Genomic DNA, 15,721 nt, shown 5'->3' with positions numbered 1-15,721 from the left:
AAAACAATTGATGAGCGTTTTTGTTATTATTATTATTGGAGATACATTGTATATGAATGGTTTGGAGAAAAAAAAATTCATTCGACAATCGATTGACATGTTCATTTCATGACTCGACAGAAAAACACTGATTTTTTTTCAAAAATTTTTTTTTTGCCTTTTCATTAGTTTGTGAAATTGATTGATCAAACAAACAAAACAAAAATGTTTATGACAAGATCCGAATATGATCGTGGTGTCAACACTTTTTCACCTGAAGGTCGTCTATTCCAAGTGGAATATGCTATCGAAGCTATAAAGGTTTGTTGTTGACTGATTTGATTTGATTATTTGAATGAAATTTCATTGATTAAATCGCTACAGCTTGGATCAACAGCCATTGCTGTCAAATGTACTGATGGTGTTATATTAGCTGTCGAGAAACGTATCACTTCACCATTGATGGATGTATCGGCAACGGAAAAAATTTCCGAAATTGAAAATCATATTGCCTGTGCTTGTTCGGGATTGATGGCCGATGCCCGTACAATGGTGGATCGTGCACGTGTTGAAACACAACAACATTGGTTTCTTTATAATGAAAAAATGTCCGTTGAAAGCTGTACGCAAGCTGTAGCCAATTTGGCTATTCAATTTGGCGATAGTGATAGTGAAGGTAGTGCTATGAGTCGTCCATTTGGATTGGCCATTCTATTTGCCGGTTTTGATGAAAATGGACCATCGTTATATTTTATGGATCCATCTGGTACATATGTATCATGTGAAGCAAAAGCTATCGGTTCAGGTTGTGAAGGTGCACAACAAGCATTACAAGAAATCTATAATAAAGTATGTTTTTTTTAGAAAGAATTTTATTTTAATTTTAAAATAATTAATTTTTCTCTTTTCTCCTATACACACAGTCAATGACAATCGATGAGGCTATCAAATCGGTAATGAAAATTCTTAAACAAGTAATGGAAGAAAAACTTAGTTCCACAAATGTTGAGGTGGCCAAAGTGACTCGTGAACATGGTTATCATATGTTGACCAAAGATGAATTGCAAGCATTTTTGTCATGATGATAATGAAATTATTTTCAATACTACTTTTTCTACCATCCAATTCGATGATTTATAAATGAATAAAAGAAAAATTAAAATACTTATGTTCCATTATTTTGTTTATCCATCGTTAATCTTGTCCGTAGTCTTTGATGCCATTCATTTTCCGGTATATTACGTGCCCAATCTGGATAATGATTATCGGGTAATTGAAAATTGGCCATTAAATTTCTTATAGTATCTACATCAAGTTTTTCATCATTTTCATTATTATCATTTGTGATGGTGTTCGTCGGCGTCGTCGTAGTTGTGGAATTTTCGTTTGATTCAATGGAATTATTTTCTCTTTCGACGATTGTCGTTGTTGGCCCGTGATTGTTTGTTGTAGTTGATTGAACGGTGGAAGATTGTTCAAACAATGGTTCATTTGTTTCAATCCATAATACCTGATAATCATGACGATAATATTGGCGTTGACCATTGTTGATTGCGTTTTCATCTTGACTAAGAAGAACATATTCATGATTAATTTCATCATCATCATTATCATTATCATCTTCATGATTGATTGATCCATTTAGATTTAGACCATTTGCATTGGTCAGATTATTCCAAACATTATCTTCAAACAAATCATCATCATCATCATCTTGATCATTATCGTCATTGGGATTTAAACCATTCTGATGATGATCGGGGCAGTCATTTTCTGGCCATGAATCATTATTAAAATCTTTGGTTGGCATTTTTTTTTTGACGATGATCACGATGATTGAATGTTTTGATACTGAAAAATATTTGCAAACTGTGATCATCGAACGATTTATAAATTAGGTGTTTACATGCAAACTCATTTTCATGACCATTCGACAGAGGGCGTTATGAAAAAAATGAATAAGAAAATTTATTATTAAAAAATTCGTCAATTACTCAAATAAATATAATGATCATCAGTTTTTAGATTAAACAGAATCGATCCTACGAGGAAAAAAAATTTAAATATTGTGAAATTTTTGTTTTTTAAAAAGGAAAGGGAGTATGTGAAAGACCAAGAATTGTTGTGAAATAGGTGGGTGTAGTTGGTGTATGTAAACATGAATGAATGAATAAAACTCAATGGTGATTTGATGATGATGGTCGAGTAATCTGATTATTATTATCATTATTAAGATAGGTCTTTAAATGATCCAAACGTTGTTTAGCCAATTCTACAGCACGTTTTGCATCTTCGATATTACGTATTCGTGTCTGTTGTTGTTGCTGATTATGTTGGGATTGTTGATAATTATTACGAAATCTTTCATAACTTAATTCATTTATCTGTAATTTTTTAGCTGTATGATCACAATAGATTTGAAAATCTTCCTTAGTTTCTACAATTGGTATAGTCGAAACCATTCCACCATTAGCTGATGATTCAGCATTATGAATCTGTCGAAGACGAAGTGGAAAATCTGTTCGTGGTGATAATTCAGGAATTCGACGTTGTTGTTTTGAAGATTGTTGGGGCGATGGTGATTGATTTTGATTTTCTTTAACATTTCCGCCGTTTCCATTCGTAGCGTTGCTACTATTATTATCGAATGATCTTGATGGACTATTCATATCTAATTTTGAATTCTTTGAATCATTTTTCAATGTTGAAGATTTTGACGTTGTTGAATTATTATTATTATTATTAGTACTGCCAGTGGATTTATCAAATTTTTGTCGTAATGCTTTTTGAACATAAAAAGATAATTCTGATTCATCTTTGTTCTGTATCAACGTGAAATGATCCAATATTGAATCACCTTTGAGGCTAACGATAAAAAATATAAGCGTTTTAATTGTACGTAATGGAAGATCATCTTTACGATTCAATTGCCACCATGATTCTGTAAAAAATAGTGAAAAAAATAAAATGAAAAAAAAATCAAACCAAAAATTTTTAAATCAATCATCTTACTTGGATAACTTTTGAAAAACAAATGAGATTCATAAAGAATTTGATCAATATTTAAATGTTCATAATAACGTTCTTCGAGTGTTTTGGTTATACGCCATAAAAATTTGATTGTTAAATTCAGATATTTATCCGATTGTTCTACGCTAGGTGATCCAACATAATCATGTAGCATACGGATTAAGGCAGCAAATAGATTTGTAGCATCGGCACCAGCCATTATAATACCAATTAAACAATTTGTTGAATTAAATACTGTTTGGATGTGACGCATACCAGCAAAATAGCTAAGTAGATGAGTGATTAATTCACGTACAGTATCACGGCTAATCAATTTGCCTAATGGTGAACGGAATACTTTGTTCAATAAATTTGTAATTGTTCGAAATAAAAGTATGGCACGTTCACGGCGTTCAGCAATCAATCTATCATCAGAATCCTTGTTATTATTGTCAAGTTCGGTATCACGATTTTCATCAATAGCTTGTTGTTGTTGTTGTTGTTCGGATGGATAATGTTTTGATAGAAATAAACGAAATTGTTTATTACAAAGAATAATTAGTTGATCAATTTTTCTTTCAAAATATCGTTGATTTTTTTCCAAATCTTTCATTGCAACATTTAACAATTCGGCTGCTTCGATAGCTTGTTGAAGATCAGTAGATCCAAGCAACTGAAATAATTGATTGAATTTTTGTTGCAATTCAGAATTCAAATTTGATGGTGATGAATTGGGTGATCCATGATTCATGCCACCACCATTCATTCTTATTGGTGTAATATAATGACCATTTGAACGACTTGAATCTGAACTTGATGAACGTACTGTAGCTGTTGATGATGATGCTCTATTTGTTGGACGATAACGAATAGATTCTGGTAAATTCAATGCCTGTTTGATACGTTGTTGTAATTCATTATCATTATTATCGTCATCGGTTGTATAGACATCTGAAGATTCAGATGTTCCGCTTGTTAATCGATTATTTGATACATTAGATTCAGTAGCTGTTGAGGACAAGATTCCAGGATGATGATCAACACCATTTCTTGGATCGATCATCATTGTTTCCGATTCAGTTTCCGTATCTGTAGTAAATGGTTGTGATGGAAGTGGTAGTGGTGGTGGTGGTGTCGAAAATTTCAATCCTCCTTGTTGCTGCTGCTGTTGAGCACGAAGACGAGACGACGATGTAAAATTACCACCACTTTGGCCACGACGTAATAATGAATTCGATAATGATGATCTTGGTGATTTAGTCAATGTTGCGCCATCAAATGGAAGATTTGATGGTGATGCCATTTTTGAACCTTCAAAATCGGTAGGAGTAGCAAGTCCAGAACCACCATTACGAGCACCACCTATACGTCCAGATAATGTTGGCAATCCAGATGTACCATTTGATTGTGTAGGTTCTATATTGAACGATAATTGAAATGATTTTTAAACAAAGATGAACTAGATAGATGAACTAAATGACTTACCTGATGTATGATTCGAATGTGTAGTTTGAGCTGAATTTGCAGGTGGTGGTGGACGATTTTTCGATGCACGTTTAATTCGTTCTTCGACAAGACTCATATCTTTATCTGAAAGCGAACCAATCAGTTTGAAAACACGTTCACCTTCTAGAAAATACACCTGTACAATACAAGCTAAAGCACCGTTTCGGACACCATTATCACGTTCGGCAATAAATTTAGCCAAATCTTTAATCATTGTCAAACTATTTGGCTGTTGAAATATAGACATTCCACGCTGTTCAATTAGTTGACCAATCTCTTCTAAACAAGTGGCTCTTTGTCGAGAATTTTTCGATTGAAGTCCAGTGAATAGATGACCAAATATTTTTGGTGCTGGATAAATATTTCGGATTCTTTCAATAATATCATGTACTTTATTCCTTACGGCGTCTTTTGGATCACCAAATTTCAATACCAAATATGGTAGAAAAGAATTTGCTTCTATATCCGATAATTGATATTGATATGGATCGGCACAAATCCCAAATATGACCAGCAACAATTCCAATGCTTTAGTGATAACAGATGGATTTGTATCAAAAAATCGTAGAGCAATCCATTTAAGAATCAAATCCAAATTAGCTATGACAACCGGATTATCTTCAGAAGAATTTTTCTGGAAAAAATCACGTATTGAATCAATAGCTTTGATGTGATATTTAAAATCTGGATGAAAACAATAAGTAATCAGCTGTGATTGCCATTCGGCCGTAGTCATTTGTTCACGAAGAATTTGATAGAATTCTTCACGTGGTGTAGTGAAATTCCATCGCAAAACTTTCAATGCTTTTTCATCGGCAAATCGTTGTTCTTTTGCTTTCAAATGTCCATTCATCAATGGTCCTTGTGAATCGGAATCATTCTGACCGGTTTTCTTTGCCGATGATGTTGTTGACCCAGAAGTCAATGAGCTAGCTGAACCAGATTCACCGGAAACACCATTACCGCCGCCACTACCACCACGTAAATTGGATATTGATGAACCTTTTGTAATGGTTCCACCACCAAAACGTGATCCATTTGATGTTTTAGTAAGGCCGCCACTACGAACTGATTTTGTCGAATTATTATCTGAACCAGAACCACTTGCCGAAGCAACACTACCAATTCTTGATTTAGTTGTTCCACCAATTTTTGATTTCATTTTCATTGTCGCTGGTGCATGTGATTGTGGTGGTGGAGGAAGATCCAAATCATCCAGTGACTCACTAGATACATTTTTCACTATCTTTTGCGTTACCTGTCGAGACAACGTTGATTTTTTACCCACCGGTGCTGTTTTTGGTTTTGCTACAGCCGATGATTTGGCTGAAGTTGATTGAGATTGTGATGATGGTGGTGGTGCGGCAAATTTTTTCACTTCTGCTTTGTCACGATATTCTTCAATTTTAGTCATTTTCAACTGTTCTAAACCTTGTAATAACGGACCCATATTGCGATCACCTTGTGCTTTCAATGCCGTTCCTAATGCTTCAGCTGATGATTCACGTACAATGACATCCGAATCGGATAATGTTTTTATCAATGATGTTGTCAATGTTTTCAATAATTTTTTCTGTATTGTATGTGGATTAGTTTTGGTAAAACAACGTGTTAGAAACAATGCTGTTTCACTACGTATTGATGGATTTTTATTATCCAATGAAGTAACTACATCTTCACTTATGGCTTCTAGATTAGTCTGTAAGAAAAGAGAAAAAAAATTTGAATTTTTAAATTTTTAGAAATTCCAAACTCACCGAAAGATAAACAGCATCAATAGTATCACGCAATGATTGTACAACATTTTGTTTCTTTTCTTTGAATTTTTCCAATAAAACCGGTACAGATGGCCCAGCATGATTATGAAAATTTTTTCTCAATCCGTGTGCCATTTGTCCAAGGCATTTGATGGCCAATCCAACGACAACAATATTTGTATCTTTTGCGATGATTTTTCGTAATTGTTTTACCAATTCCGAATAATCACTACCAGTAGCTAATTTAGGATTAGCTTCCAATAGTTGTTGTAATTTTTCCAAACCATCTTTACGTTCTGACCATTTTTTCGCTTCGATTAACGTATAAAAATCTCCAGGTAATTTGGCTATTACATCAAACGGTTCAAGTAAATCGAATGGATCTATTTCAGAATCAGCTTCAGATGGAACACCATCACAACCACCACCACCACCACCATCGTTTTCATTAGTTGCTATGGTTGCGGCATCTACATCTTCAATTTGTCGATGTTGTTGTGAACGTAACAATCGTTCGGGTGAAGCTTTCATATCTTTATATTTATCAAATTCCGTCTGTAATTCTTGCAATAATATCGGTTTCAATGAACTGAGCTGTGGCACAAGTGCATCTTTAATCCAACGATATATTTCAATGGTTAATTGTTTGGTTTCTTCACGAACATTTAGATCACGTTCTTCCAAAAATCGTGCCAATATCGGTACGATTGGTTTCAAACCAATCACTCTATAGCCAAATTGATTCAAACATTTACGTATCATTGCTATAGTAGCGGCAACATTTTTCGGTGTTTTCTGTTCCAATGCTTTAACCAATTCTTCGACAACAACATCTTGACGTTCAATTTCCACGCACATAAGCACTACATCGGATGCTAATTCTTTAGTTCGTGCACGTGTTGCTGTCAAACATTTAGTTGCAACACCGGCTACAATATTCTCAACGTATTTACCGGCTTGTGGACAATAATCAACAAATGCCAATGTTGCAGCTAAACCTTTTTCTTGTGCTGCTGCATTCGTATCGATCACAAATTTTTTCACTAAAGGTGCATAACGTTGAAATTCTCGATCTTCATATTGTGGAAATAATCGCATCAATTCTTCATAACCGGAAAGTCTTGCTTTCCAATTCTATATAAATGAAAAACAACAAAATAGATTATACAATCCAAAAAACGATGATAAAATGAAATACAAAAACATACCTTATGTGAAATACGATCTTCAATGGATAATTTTGAAAAATCCACATCCTGTGATGATGATCCGTTATCATCCATATTATTTTATTTTCTATGTTAAAATGATATTAAAATCACTAGGAAAAAATAACCACTGTTGTCAATTTGTTTGGTGGATGATGCTGTGTGAAAAAAAAACAAAAAATACAAATCAAAAAAAAAAACCAAAACAAAATTCAATTAGCAAAAAATAGATTACCATCAGTTATTTATTAGGTCGAACGAATAATCGAATTTAGAACATACACACACTTGAACAACAACAACAACAACACACACCTATTTCAACCGAATCGAAAATTTTCAATTATACAACTGACACATTCAATAGGAAAAAAAAATTACTCTCAACAACAACGAAAAAACACTGCTTGATATAACAAAAATCAGGATCAAACTTGTAGCATCCAAAGAAAAAAAAAATGATGATGTTGATAATGATAATGTTATTGGATACACAACATATTCGTGTTGTTGTTGTGGTTGTTGTCGGTTTTTGTTTGTTACAAACCACACTGAGAGATCATCATTGTGTGTGTGTGTGTGTGTGTACACATATATAAATAGAGTGGAGAATGAAAAAAAAACTGGCTTGATGTGAATGTATTTGGTGAATTTCTTGAAAGAAAATAAAAACCGGAAAGTCAATCAAAATCGTTGACCATTTGTTATTACTATCATCATCATCATCATCATCGAAGAGAGAACCCCTTTTTTATCAATGAAATGTTTGATCCAATTGAAAAATGAATGATGGGTCGCAAATGATGATGATTGGTTTTCAGTAAAAAACCAGTTTATCTATCCACATATAAATAAAAAGCTATAGATATAGATTTGGCGAAAATTAACCTTTAACATTTTCTCTGATTATCATTATTATTATTATATTACCTACTAATAATGACAGCAGGATTGGTCATCGTTCAATCGGCAAAATAAAATAAAATAAAAAGAGTTGAAAATATGACAAACTCCCCCTTTAATATCAGAAAAAAAATACTTGCCTTAAGAGAGGATATATCATAGAAATCAAAATCGTTCAGAATTCACATTTATGTTATGATTATCATCGACAAAATGTTGATGAGAAAAATCGTAAAAAATTCGATTCAATATCGAATATATCGTCCAGTTATAATGAGTTTGTGTGTTTTTTCGAGGTTTCTGACCTCAAATTAAAAAAAAAAATACAAATTTGATGTTGATGCTCAAAATATACCACACTAATTGTATGTATGTGTGTGTGTGTGTCTGTATGACAAATGACAATGATTAATCAATCAATCAATCAATAATCAATACACTATAGAAATGAATCATTCACTGTTTTCAAGAAAAAAAAATGTAAAATTCAATGTTGACGAAATGATCAAAAAAGATGAAACAAACAAACCAAAAAAAAAAAAAATCGAACATACACAGACATAAAGAATCCTCAACCGTCGACACTGTTGTTTGTTTGTTTGTTTCGTTTGCCATGGCATGTCAATCGTGGTAGTGGTCATTTCTATAATATGGGTGTGTGGTATTTTTTTTTTTTTTTTCATTTTTTGAAAAATCAAATATAACATAAATCAATACCACTACCATATAATGCGTTGGTGTTATGTGTGGAAAAAAAATCATAACATAAAGTGTAGTCACAATGTATAACATTTGAAACGATTTCATTTGGTTTAAAAATAAAAAAAAAAAAATTTACGAATTTTGTCATTTTCATTCATTACAATGAATGATGTCATTGTCAATTTGAAATTTTTTTTCAATTTATTCATCATGGAAAAATAAAAAATAAAAAAGTTTCGTCACACGCATGCACACAGTTTTTCCCAAATACGTCTTATCTGAATGGTGAATTATCGAATCTTTTCGAATTTTATTCGGAATGATGATGATATTTGCTTCCTTTGTGTTGATCAAGTGAGCAAGTGACTTTTTTCGATGTCAAAGTATAACAGACAAGGAGATCGCGTGGTGCATTGTGTTGTGAATCCCAACGACAACAAAAAAAAAATTTTTTTGTGAAAAGGCGTTCGTGAAACAAAAAGAAGAAATCAACACTACCTATTATGACAAATTATATATACCTATTTTATTATTGTTTGAAATTTGAAGTCTGAAAAAAAATTCAAATTTTATTCATTTATCATCATCATCATTGATGACACGCCATTTCACCATTAGATGGAATATAATAAAGACATTATAAAAAATAAACAAGAAGATGCTATAGAAATCAAGTTCATTCATCCATCCATGATTGGTCATTATCATCGCCATCATTATCATGACGAAATCAAGGTAAACAACAACAGGTAGGTTGTTCTTTATTTTTATATGTTTTGTTTATTTTCGGTGATTTATTTTTGATCAATTTATATATTTTGTGTTGGTTTGTTTTTGTTTTTATTTTGGCTATGTTTCTGGCCCATTACAATGGCTACAATCACGAATAAATTCTGGTTGATGATTTTCAATCTGTATGGTTGTCTGTGATATACGTAATTCACGACGTATCAATGTTTCAGCTTGATTTCGTATCGATTCAAATAAATTATGACCATCATCATCATCATCATCACCACCATGGTGATTATCCATCGTTTCGGCTTCTACTGTCAAATGTACGGCCAATGCATTACGGCCATGTGTTAAAGACCAGATATGTAATGAATGTACATTCTTTACGCCAGGTATTTGTTCACTTAACATTTGTATGACTTGTTCATAACTATATTCTTTCGGGAAACCTTCCATCAATATATGAAGACTATCTTTCATTATTGAATATGTTGTTGCGAATACTAATGTTGCAAACAATAATGTACAAATTGGATCGGCCAATTTCCATTCTGGACGAAAATGAATTATAATCGATGCAATCAATACACCAATCGATTGTATTAGATCACCAATAATGTGTAATATTGCTGCACGTACATTCATATTGACATGTGAATGACCATGTTGATGATTATGATTATGTTGATGTTGATGTTGGTGTTGGTGTTGATGACTAATCGATCCTTGGCCTTCCATTTCTTTTTCATCATCATGGTTTCCACAACAACAACAAGTTGATTGTGATGATAATACTAACCACATGACTAGATTAATTGCCAAACCAATCAATGAAACTGTTAACATTGTCATTGAATCAATTTCAAATTCATTGGATACAATTCGTTGTATGGCAAAATAAACAAGAAGTCCGGTTAGAAACCAGATAAGAAAAACGCTGAACAAAACACCGATAACTTCTAATCGTAAATATCCAAATGATTTGGATCTAGTCGGTGGTTTTTGTGCCAAATAAACGGCAAACAAACTAATTGCAAAACTTATTAAATCACTAAATAAATGTGCAGCATCTTTCAAATGGAAAGCAAAGAAAAAAAAGATGTCAACAACTCATAAGGTATGTACAGTAAACTATAATAAATACCTGTAAATATTGCCAAACTATGTGATAGATAACCACCGATAAATTCGATAAGCATAAATATCGTACACATAATAAGACCAATGACCAATTTCATCATTACTTGACGTGCAAATCTTTGTTGATCACGATCCATTTCAATATCATGACAATGTTTTGATAATGATGGTGGTATTTGTTTCTCATTTCTGGCGCTCAACGTTCGATTGGATGAATTATCATAATCATCATCATCGTTACTTACTTCTTCGTCATCCATCGTTTGATATTCGAATGAATTCTGTTTTTGTTTCTTCATAGAATCCTTAGATTTTTTTCGTTTTTGTTTATTATTCATATTGTTCTTTTTTATCATCATTTTTTCTGTATTTTGATCAACAACATTTTCCATCGGTATTATTGCCATTGTGGATGTCGATGGACTCATCATCATTATTTGGTGGTCTGAATTTTTCGAAATGACATTTTCATTTTCAGATTCTATTATTTGACAATTATTCAGAGTAGTAGTAGTAGTAGCAGTTGTAGTAGCAATCATTGATGATGATGATGATGGAAATTTGTTATTTAGATTTGGATCAAAATCAATCAATAATCGATCCGATTCATCATGATGTTTCGAATTTTCTTTTGATGATGAATAAATGTCATTGTTGAATACACCTGTTGCTTCTGTTGTTGTATTTGTTTGATTTGAATGATCAATTACATCTGTTTCATTAACATAATTTTTATTTACCACAATAACCTTGGATTGAATTTTGGTTGCCATGCTATCATAATCATTATCATCATCATCATCATCATCATCATCATTTAGTTTGGTTTTCACTATTGATAATGATGATGATGATGTTTCATATTTTTGTTGACGATGAATTGATGATTGTTTCAACATTCTAATTTATTTTATTCAACATTAAATGTTCACGTTATTATTGTTTTGATGATGATGATTGTGAATGGTAATCTATTTGTATGTCTATGTATTGTGTCATTGTTTGTATATATGTTTCTAGTAACAAAAAAAAAGAAAAAATTAAAAATAAAATCCATACACGATTGCAATCCTATCATTTATATACGATCATGACAATGATGGTGATGGTGTTGATTAAAAGATTTATAGATATGTATATGAATGCGAGAGAAAGAGAGAGATATAAAGGCCACACCAAAAACATAGATTCCCGTTATATATATCAACAAATAAAAACACTTGTTGGTTGGCTGGTTGATTGGTGATATACATCTCTCTATGCTAAGTGTCTGTGTGTGTGTGTGTGTGTGTGTTTTACTTTCACTATTTCAGGTTATTGTGCTCATTGGTGTAAATTATAATCAGTGGCTATAATCTATTAATATTGTGGTAGATAATTTAACCACCAGATAAACGGAAATTATCCAGCGGTGTCCAGATATGACTTTTTTTTGCTGTATATTGGCTGCTTATGTTTGTTTTTTTTTTGACATCTTCATATATAGAATAGAATATTTCTTTTTTTTTCTCATTCTAATTCTATTTTTATTTATCTTTAATAATGATTCATCACACACTAAAATGTCTAGTCTGTAGTAGTCATAAAGTGTTTTTTTTTTTGGTTTAGAGATTGATTACAACATTCAATTGCAATCGTTGAGTTCTTAATTCTTGAATTAATATGATATGATGATGATTATAGTGATGGATCAACAATTGCATTTTTATTTACTTGTTGTTTTCTTGGATAATTTTTATGCCTATATCGATAGATTATTTTTCTTATTGATTCTTGGTTGTTGTTCTTTGATAATAATCGAAATTGTGGCCGTGGTTGTGGTGTTGGTGATGAAAATAATGCTATTGTCGTTGTTGTTGATAGTGGTGGTGGTGATGATGATGAATCTTTAACAAATGGATGTATTTGTAATGATGATGGTAAACTTTTTAGACGATTTTTGTATAATGTTGTAGCAATACAAATCATAAATAATAATGTCAAAATGATGGATAATAATACAATTAATAATGTTTTTTCTTGATTCAATTTAGTTTTCAATGAATTTGACCATTTTGATTCTGATAATGATGATGATGGTGATTTGTTGATCATCAATGTGGTGGTGGTGGTGGTTGTCATCATCTTCATATTCTTACCAATTGGATTCTTTTTGATCTTTACATCATCCTTAGTAATCGTCGTCGGTAATTTAGGTTTTATTTTTGCAATCTGCCATGAATTTGGTGATTCATAAAGCTTAAAATATTCATTGAATTTTAAAATTTTAAATTGAAATTTTTTTCTCTTTGTATGTATAATATAACTATCGACTAACAGTACAGTTTGATTACTAGAAGATATCAATACTAAATCTTTTAATCCATGCTTTTGCATGATAATGAAACCATAATCATATGATAAAAATATCATTCTTTCAGCTCGATAATTTTCATCATAATTTGATTGTCTTGTTGTTATATAAAGACTTTTGGTTGTAAATTCAATATTTAAATGACCAATAATTTGTAATTTTGGTTTTTCCTGTTTCACTGATGATGATAAATCAATATAATAAAAACGTAAATTTTGTTTCAATGATTCATAAACAATAACATAAATGTGATTCACACCGCTAATCAAAATAAAATGATGTGGATGTGGATATGTTGTCATCATTGTTTGAAATAAATGTGGCCATCGTTTTTGTTGTTTTTCACTATAAAAAATTGAATAATAATATTGTGAATCATATGTTTTAAATGCATAAAATATACGGCCAAAATCACTGGTTTCAATTATTGATGCATAAATCTTTGCTATTGATGATTTATTTGTTTTGTTGTTGTTCATCATTGTTTTTTCATTTTTCGATAATTTAAACAAATCATCATTAATCAAACTAACCAATTTATTATCCATACGCTGTAAACGAAATAGATAGCCATTATTTAGGCTAATTGTATGATTAATTTCATGATGATGATAAACATTATCTTCATAACGAATCAAATAGATTTGATTTTCAGTTTTATTATGAATAATTTGATTGATAAAACCACCATCACCATCATTACCATTACTGGTCATTGATATACCGATTGTATTGTTTAAATATTTTTGACCACTTGGAATAAAATCATCTGCATCATTCGATAATGGTGACCATCCTAATTCTTTTGCTGCCATAGCCGCATCAATTATCGTTGTTAGAACGATGATTACAATGAATCGTTGGGACATTTTTTTTTTTTTTTTTTTTTTTTTTGATTATTCCCGCAGAATAAAAACAACAAAAAAAACAAAACAAAACAACAGCCCAAAACGAGAAAACGATTACAAAATCAGTTTCGAATGTATAGTAGTAGTAGAAACATTTTAAATTGTTGGTTTTTTTTCCTGAAATTCTAATTTTATAATTTTATTTCATTTTTTCAATAATTTAATTTTAATAAATTTCCCACTATTCAATTTCGAAGGTGTCTCTAATGACTCCGATGATGTGGTGGTGGTGGTGGTGGCGGTGGATAATGATTTTGATATTCGATATTGTCCATTTATTCGATTATTCCATTTCGATGGTAATGGTATATAATTTGTTAATAATGACCATGACCAACGACAACACCAACAACATCCATAACCCATACATAGTATAATTAATTTTATAAACATTAATATCAATGATATTAGAATGGATACATATAGAATGATTCGATATTTTTTATTCTTCAATAATGTTTCATTAATTTTACGATTCTTTTGTTTGTATTCATCATCATCATCGATTATTGATCGATTGTTGTTCTGTTTATCATCATATGGATTGAATGTATCACAATAGAAAAATTCATTAAATGGTATCACTGTCAATGGATATGAACTAAATCTTTGTGTAAATGCACGGCTATCAAATGTAACGATACGTTTATTTTGATTTGAAACAAGAAATATTTGTTTCTGTTGTTGTTGTTGTTGTTTTCCACCATCAGTTTTATTTTCAAATTGTTGTTGATAATCAATAAAACCATATGTAAACATTTCATTGAATAAACGTTTTATCATTTCATTCATACGTTTTATTTGTTCCATTGTCATTGGTATTGGTTTAATAATCGATATTAATCGATAATGTTTATTATTATTGTTGTCTTTTTCGTCAATAACTAGATCATCACCAGGATTTTTATTATCATCATCAATATCTGCATAAAGATTGGCAATAAATTCTAATCTATCGGTCGTATTGTTATTAGCCGAATCTTCGTTGAACTTGTTTCAATCGATAAACGACTACTTTTGACATTGAATAATCATCATCACCATCGTCATCGATAATGTATTGAATTTGAAATAAATTTCCATCATCACTAGCAACAATTGTAATATGTGTTTTATTTTCATAATTAATATTCAAAAATTTCAATTGATCCAATGTTGATAATCTTCTACTTGTAGATTCTTGTTGTCGATCTTGATAATCACAATATCTATAATGATAACCATCGAATGATTTAAAACAATATAATCTAATAAACTGGTTTTGTTCATTTGAATCATTCATCGATGATGATGATGATGATAATAAATTTATCATTGTAGCACCAAATAATGGCTGCTGTTCTTGTTGTTCATTCGATGTTGTTGTTGATTCATTATGATGATTCCAGTTGAAAATTTTTTTATCCAATGATAGTTTTATATATGGATCAATAAAAAAATGTTGTAAATCATATTTTAACCCATTGGATAGATTTAATCGATAATTTTTTTTATTAACCACTTGTTGTTGTTGTTGTTTTT

General features: G+C 31.1%; 4 protein-coding genes across 5 annotated transcripts; 1 reads left to right on the top strand and 3 right to left on the bottom strand.

Moving 5' to 3' along the window:
• The first annotated feature begins 117 nt into the window (after positions 1-117).
• On the top strand, positions 118-1,147 carry Prosalpha5 (proteasome alpha5 subunit). Its single transcript, XM_047061839.2, has 3 exons — positions 118-300; positions 364-828; positions 903-1,147. Exons 1-3 carry the CDS (start codon positions 205-207, stop codon positions 1,059-1,061), a joined length of 720 nt encoding a protein of 239 aa, XP_046917795.1. The 5' UTR covers positions 118-204; the 3' UTR covers positions 1,062-1,147.
• LOC124498130 (uncharacterized) lies at positions 834-1,890 on the bottom strand. Its single transcript, XM_047061840.2, has one exon. The coding sequence runs from the start codon at positions 1,856-1,858 to the stop codon at positions 1,145-1,147; it is 714 nt and encodes a 237-aa protein (XP_046917796.2). The 5' UTR covers positions 1,859-1,890; the 3' UTR covers positions 834-1,144.
• Positions 1,891-1,927: 37 nt separating this feature from the next.
• On the bottom strand, positions 1,928-8,951 carry msps (msps cytoskeleton-associated protein 5). 2 transcript variants are annotated; one of them, XM_075734035.1, is made up of 6 exons: positions 8,503-8,951; positions 7,460-7,617; positions 6,252-7,385; positions 4,474-6,193; positions 2,992-4,404; positions 1,928-2,920 (listed from the first exon to the last, which is right to left on the bottom strand). In XM_075734035.1, the coding sequence occupies exons 2-6, from the start codon at positions 7,532-7,534 to the stop codon at positions 2,157-2,159; spliced, it is 5,106 nt and encodes a 1,701-aa protein (XP_075590150.1). In that variant the 5' UTR covers positions 7,535-7,617; positions 8,503-8,951; the 3' UTR covers positions 1,928-2,156. The 2 variants fall into 2 exon arrangements, with proteins under 2 accessions (XP_075590150.1, XP_046917779.2); XM_047061823.2 differs by lacking the exon at positions 8,503-8,951 and adding an exon at positions 7,695-8,382.
• Positions 8,952-9,588: 637 nt separating this feature from the next.
• Positions 9,589-12,106, bottom strand: LOC124497996 (proton-coupled zinc antiporter SLC30A2-like). The gene is made up of 2 exons (XM_047061692.2): positions 10,944-12,106; positions 9,589-10,869 (listed from the first exon to the last, which is right to left on the bottom strand). The coding sequence occupies exons 1-2, from the start codon at positions 11,836-11,838 to the stop codon at positions 9,914-9,916; spliced, it is 1,851 nt and encodes a 616-aa protein (XP_046917648.2). The 5' UTR covers positions 11,839-12,106; the 3' UTR covers positions 9,589-9,913.
• Between the last annotated feature and the right edge of the window lie 3,615 nt (positions 12,107-15,721).

This window comes from Dermatophagoides farinae, chromosome 9 (genome assembly GCF_024713945.1).
Source record: "Dermatophagoides farinae isolate YC_2012a chromosome 9, ASM2471394v1, whole genome shotgun sequence".
Taxonomy (NCBI): Eukaryota; Metazoa; Arthropoda; class Arachnida; order Sarcoptiformes; family Pyroglyphidae; genus Dermatophagoides; species Dermatophagoides farinae.
This window is presented reverse-complemented; position numbering and strand designations above follow the sequence as displayed.

Bases quoted from the DNA above. Each gene is read 5' to 3' on its own strand.
- msps (XM_075734035.1), bottom strand. From the start codon at position 7,534: ATGGATGATAACGGATCATCATCACAGGATGTGGATTTTTCAAAATTA. The intron at 6,194-6,251 runs GTGAGTTTGGAA...CTTTTCTTACAG, and splicing joins TTGATGCTGTTTATCTTTCG to ACTAATCTAGAAGCCATAAG. The intron at 2,921-2,991 runs GTAAGATGATTG...TATTTTTTACAG, and splicing joins GTTTTTCAAAAGTTATCCAA to AATCATGGTGGCAATTGAAT.
- Prosalpha5 (XM_047061839.2), top strand. From the start codon at position 205: ATGTTTATGACAAGATCCGAATATGATCGTGGTGTCAACACTTTTTCA. The intron at 301-363 runs GTTTGTTGTTGA...AAATCGCTACAG, and splicing joins ATGCTATCGAAGCTATAAAG to CTTGGATCAACAGCCATTGC. The intron at 829-902 runs GTATGTTTTTTT...CTATACACACAG, and splicing joins TACAAGAAATCTATAATAAA to TCAATGACAATCGATGAGGC.
- LOC124497996 (XM_047061692.2), bottom strand. From the start codon at position 11,838: ATGTTGAAACAATCATCAATTCATCGTCAACAAAAATATGAAACATCA. The intron at 10,870-10,943 runs GTATTTATTATA...TCCATTTGAAAG, and splicing joins TAGTTTGGCAATATTTACAG to ATGCTGCACATTTATTTAGT.
- LOC124498130 (XM_047061840.2), bottom strand. From the start codon at position 1,858: ATGATCACAGTTTGCAAATATTTTTCAGTATCAAAACATTCAATCATC.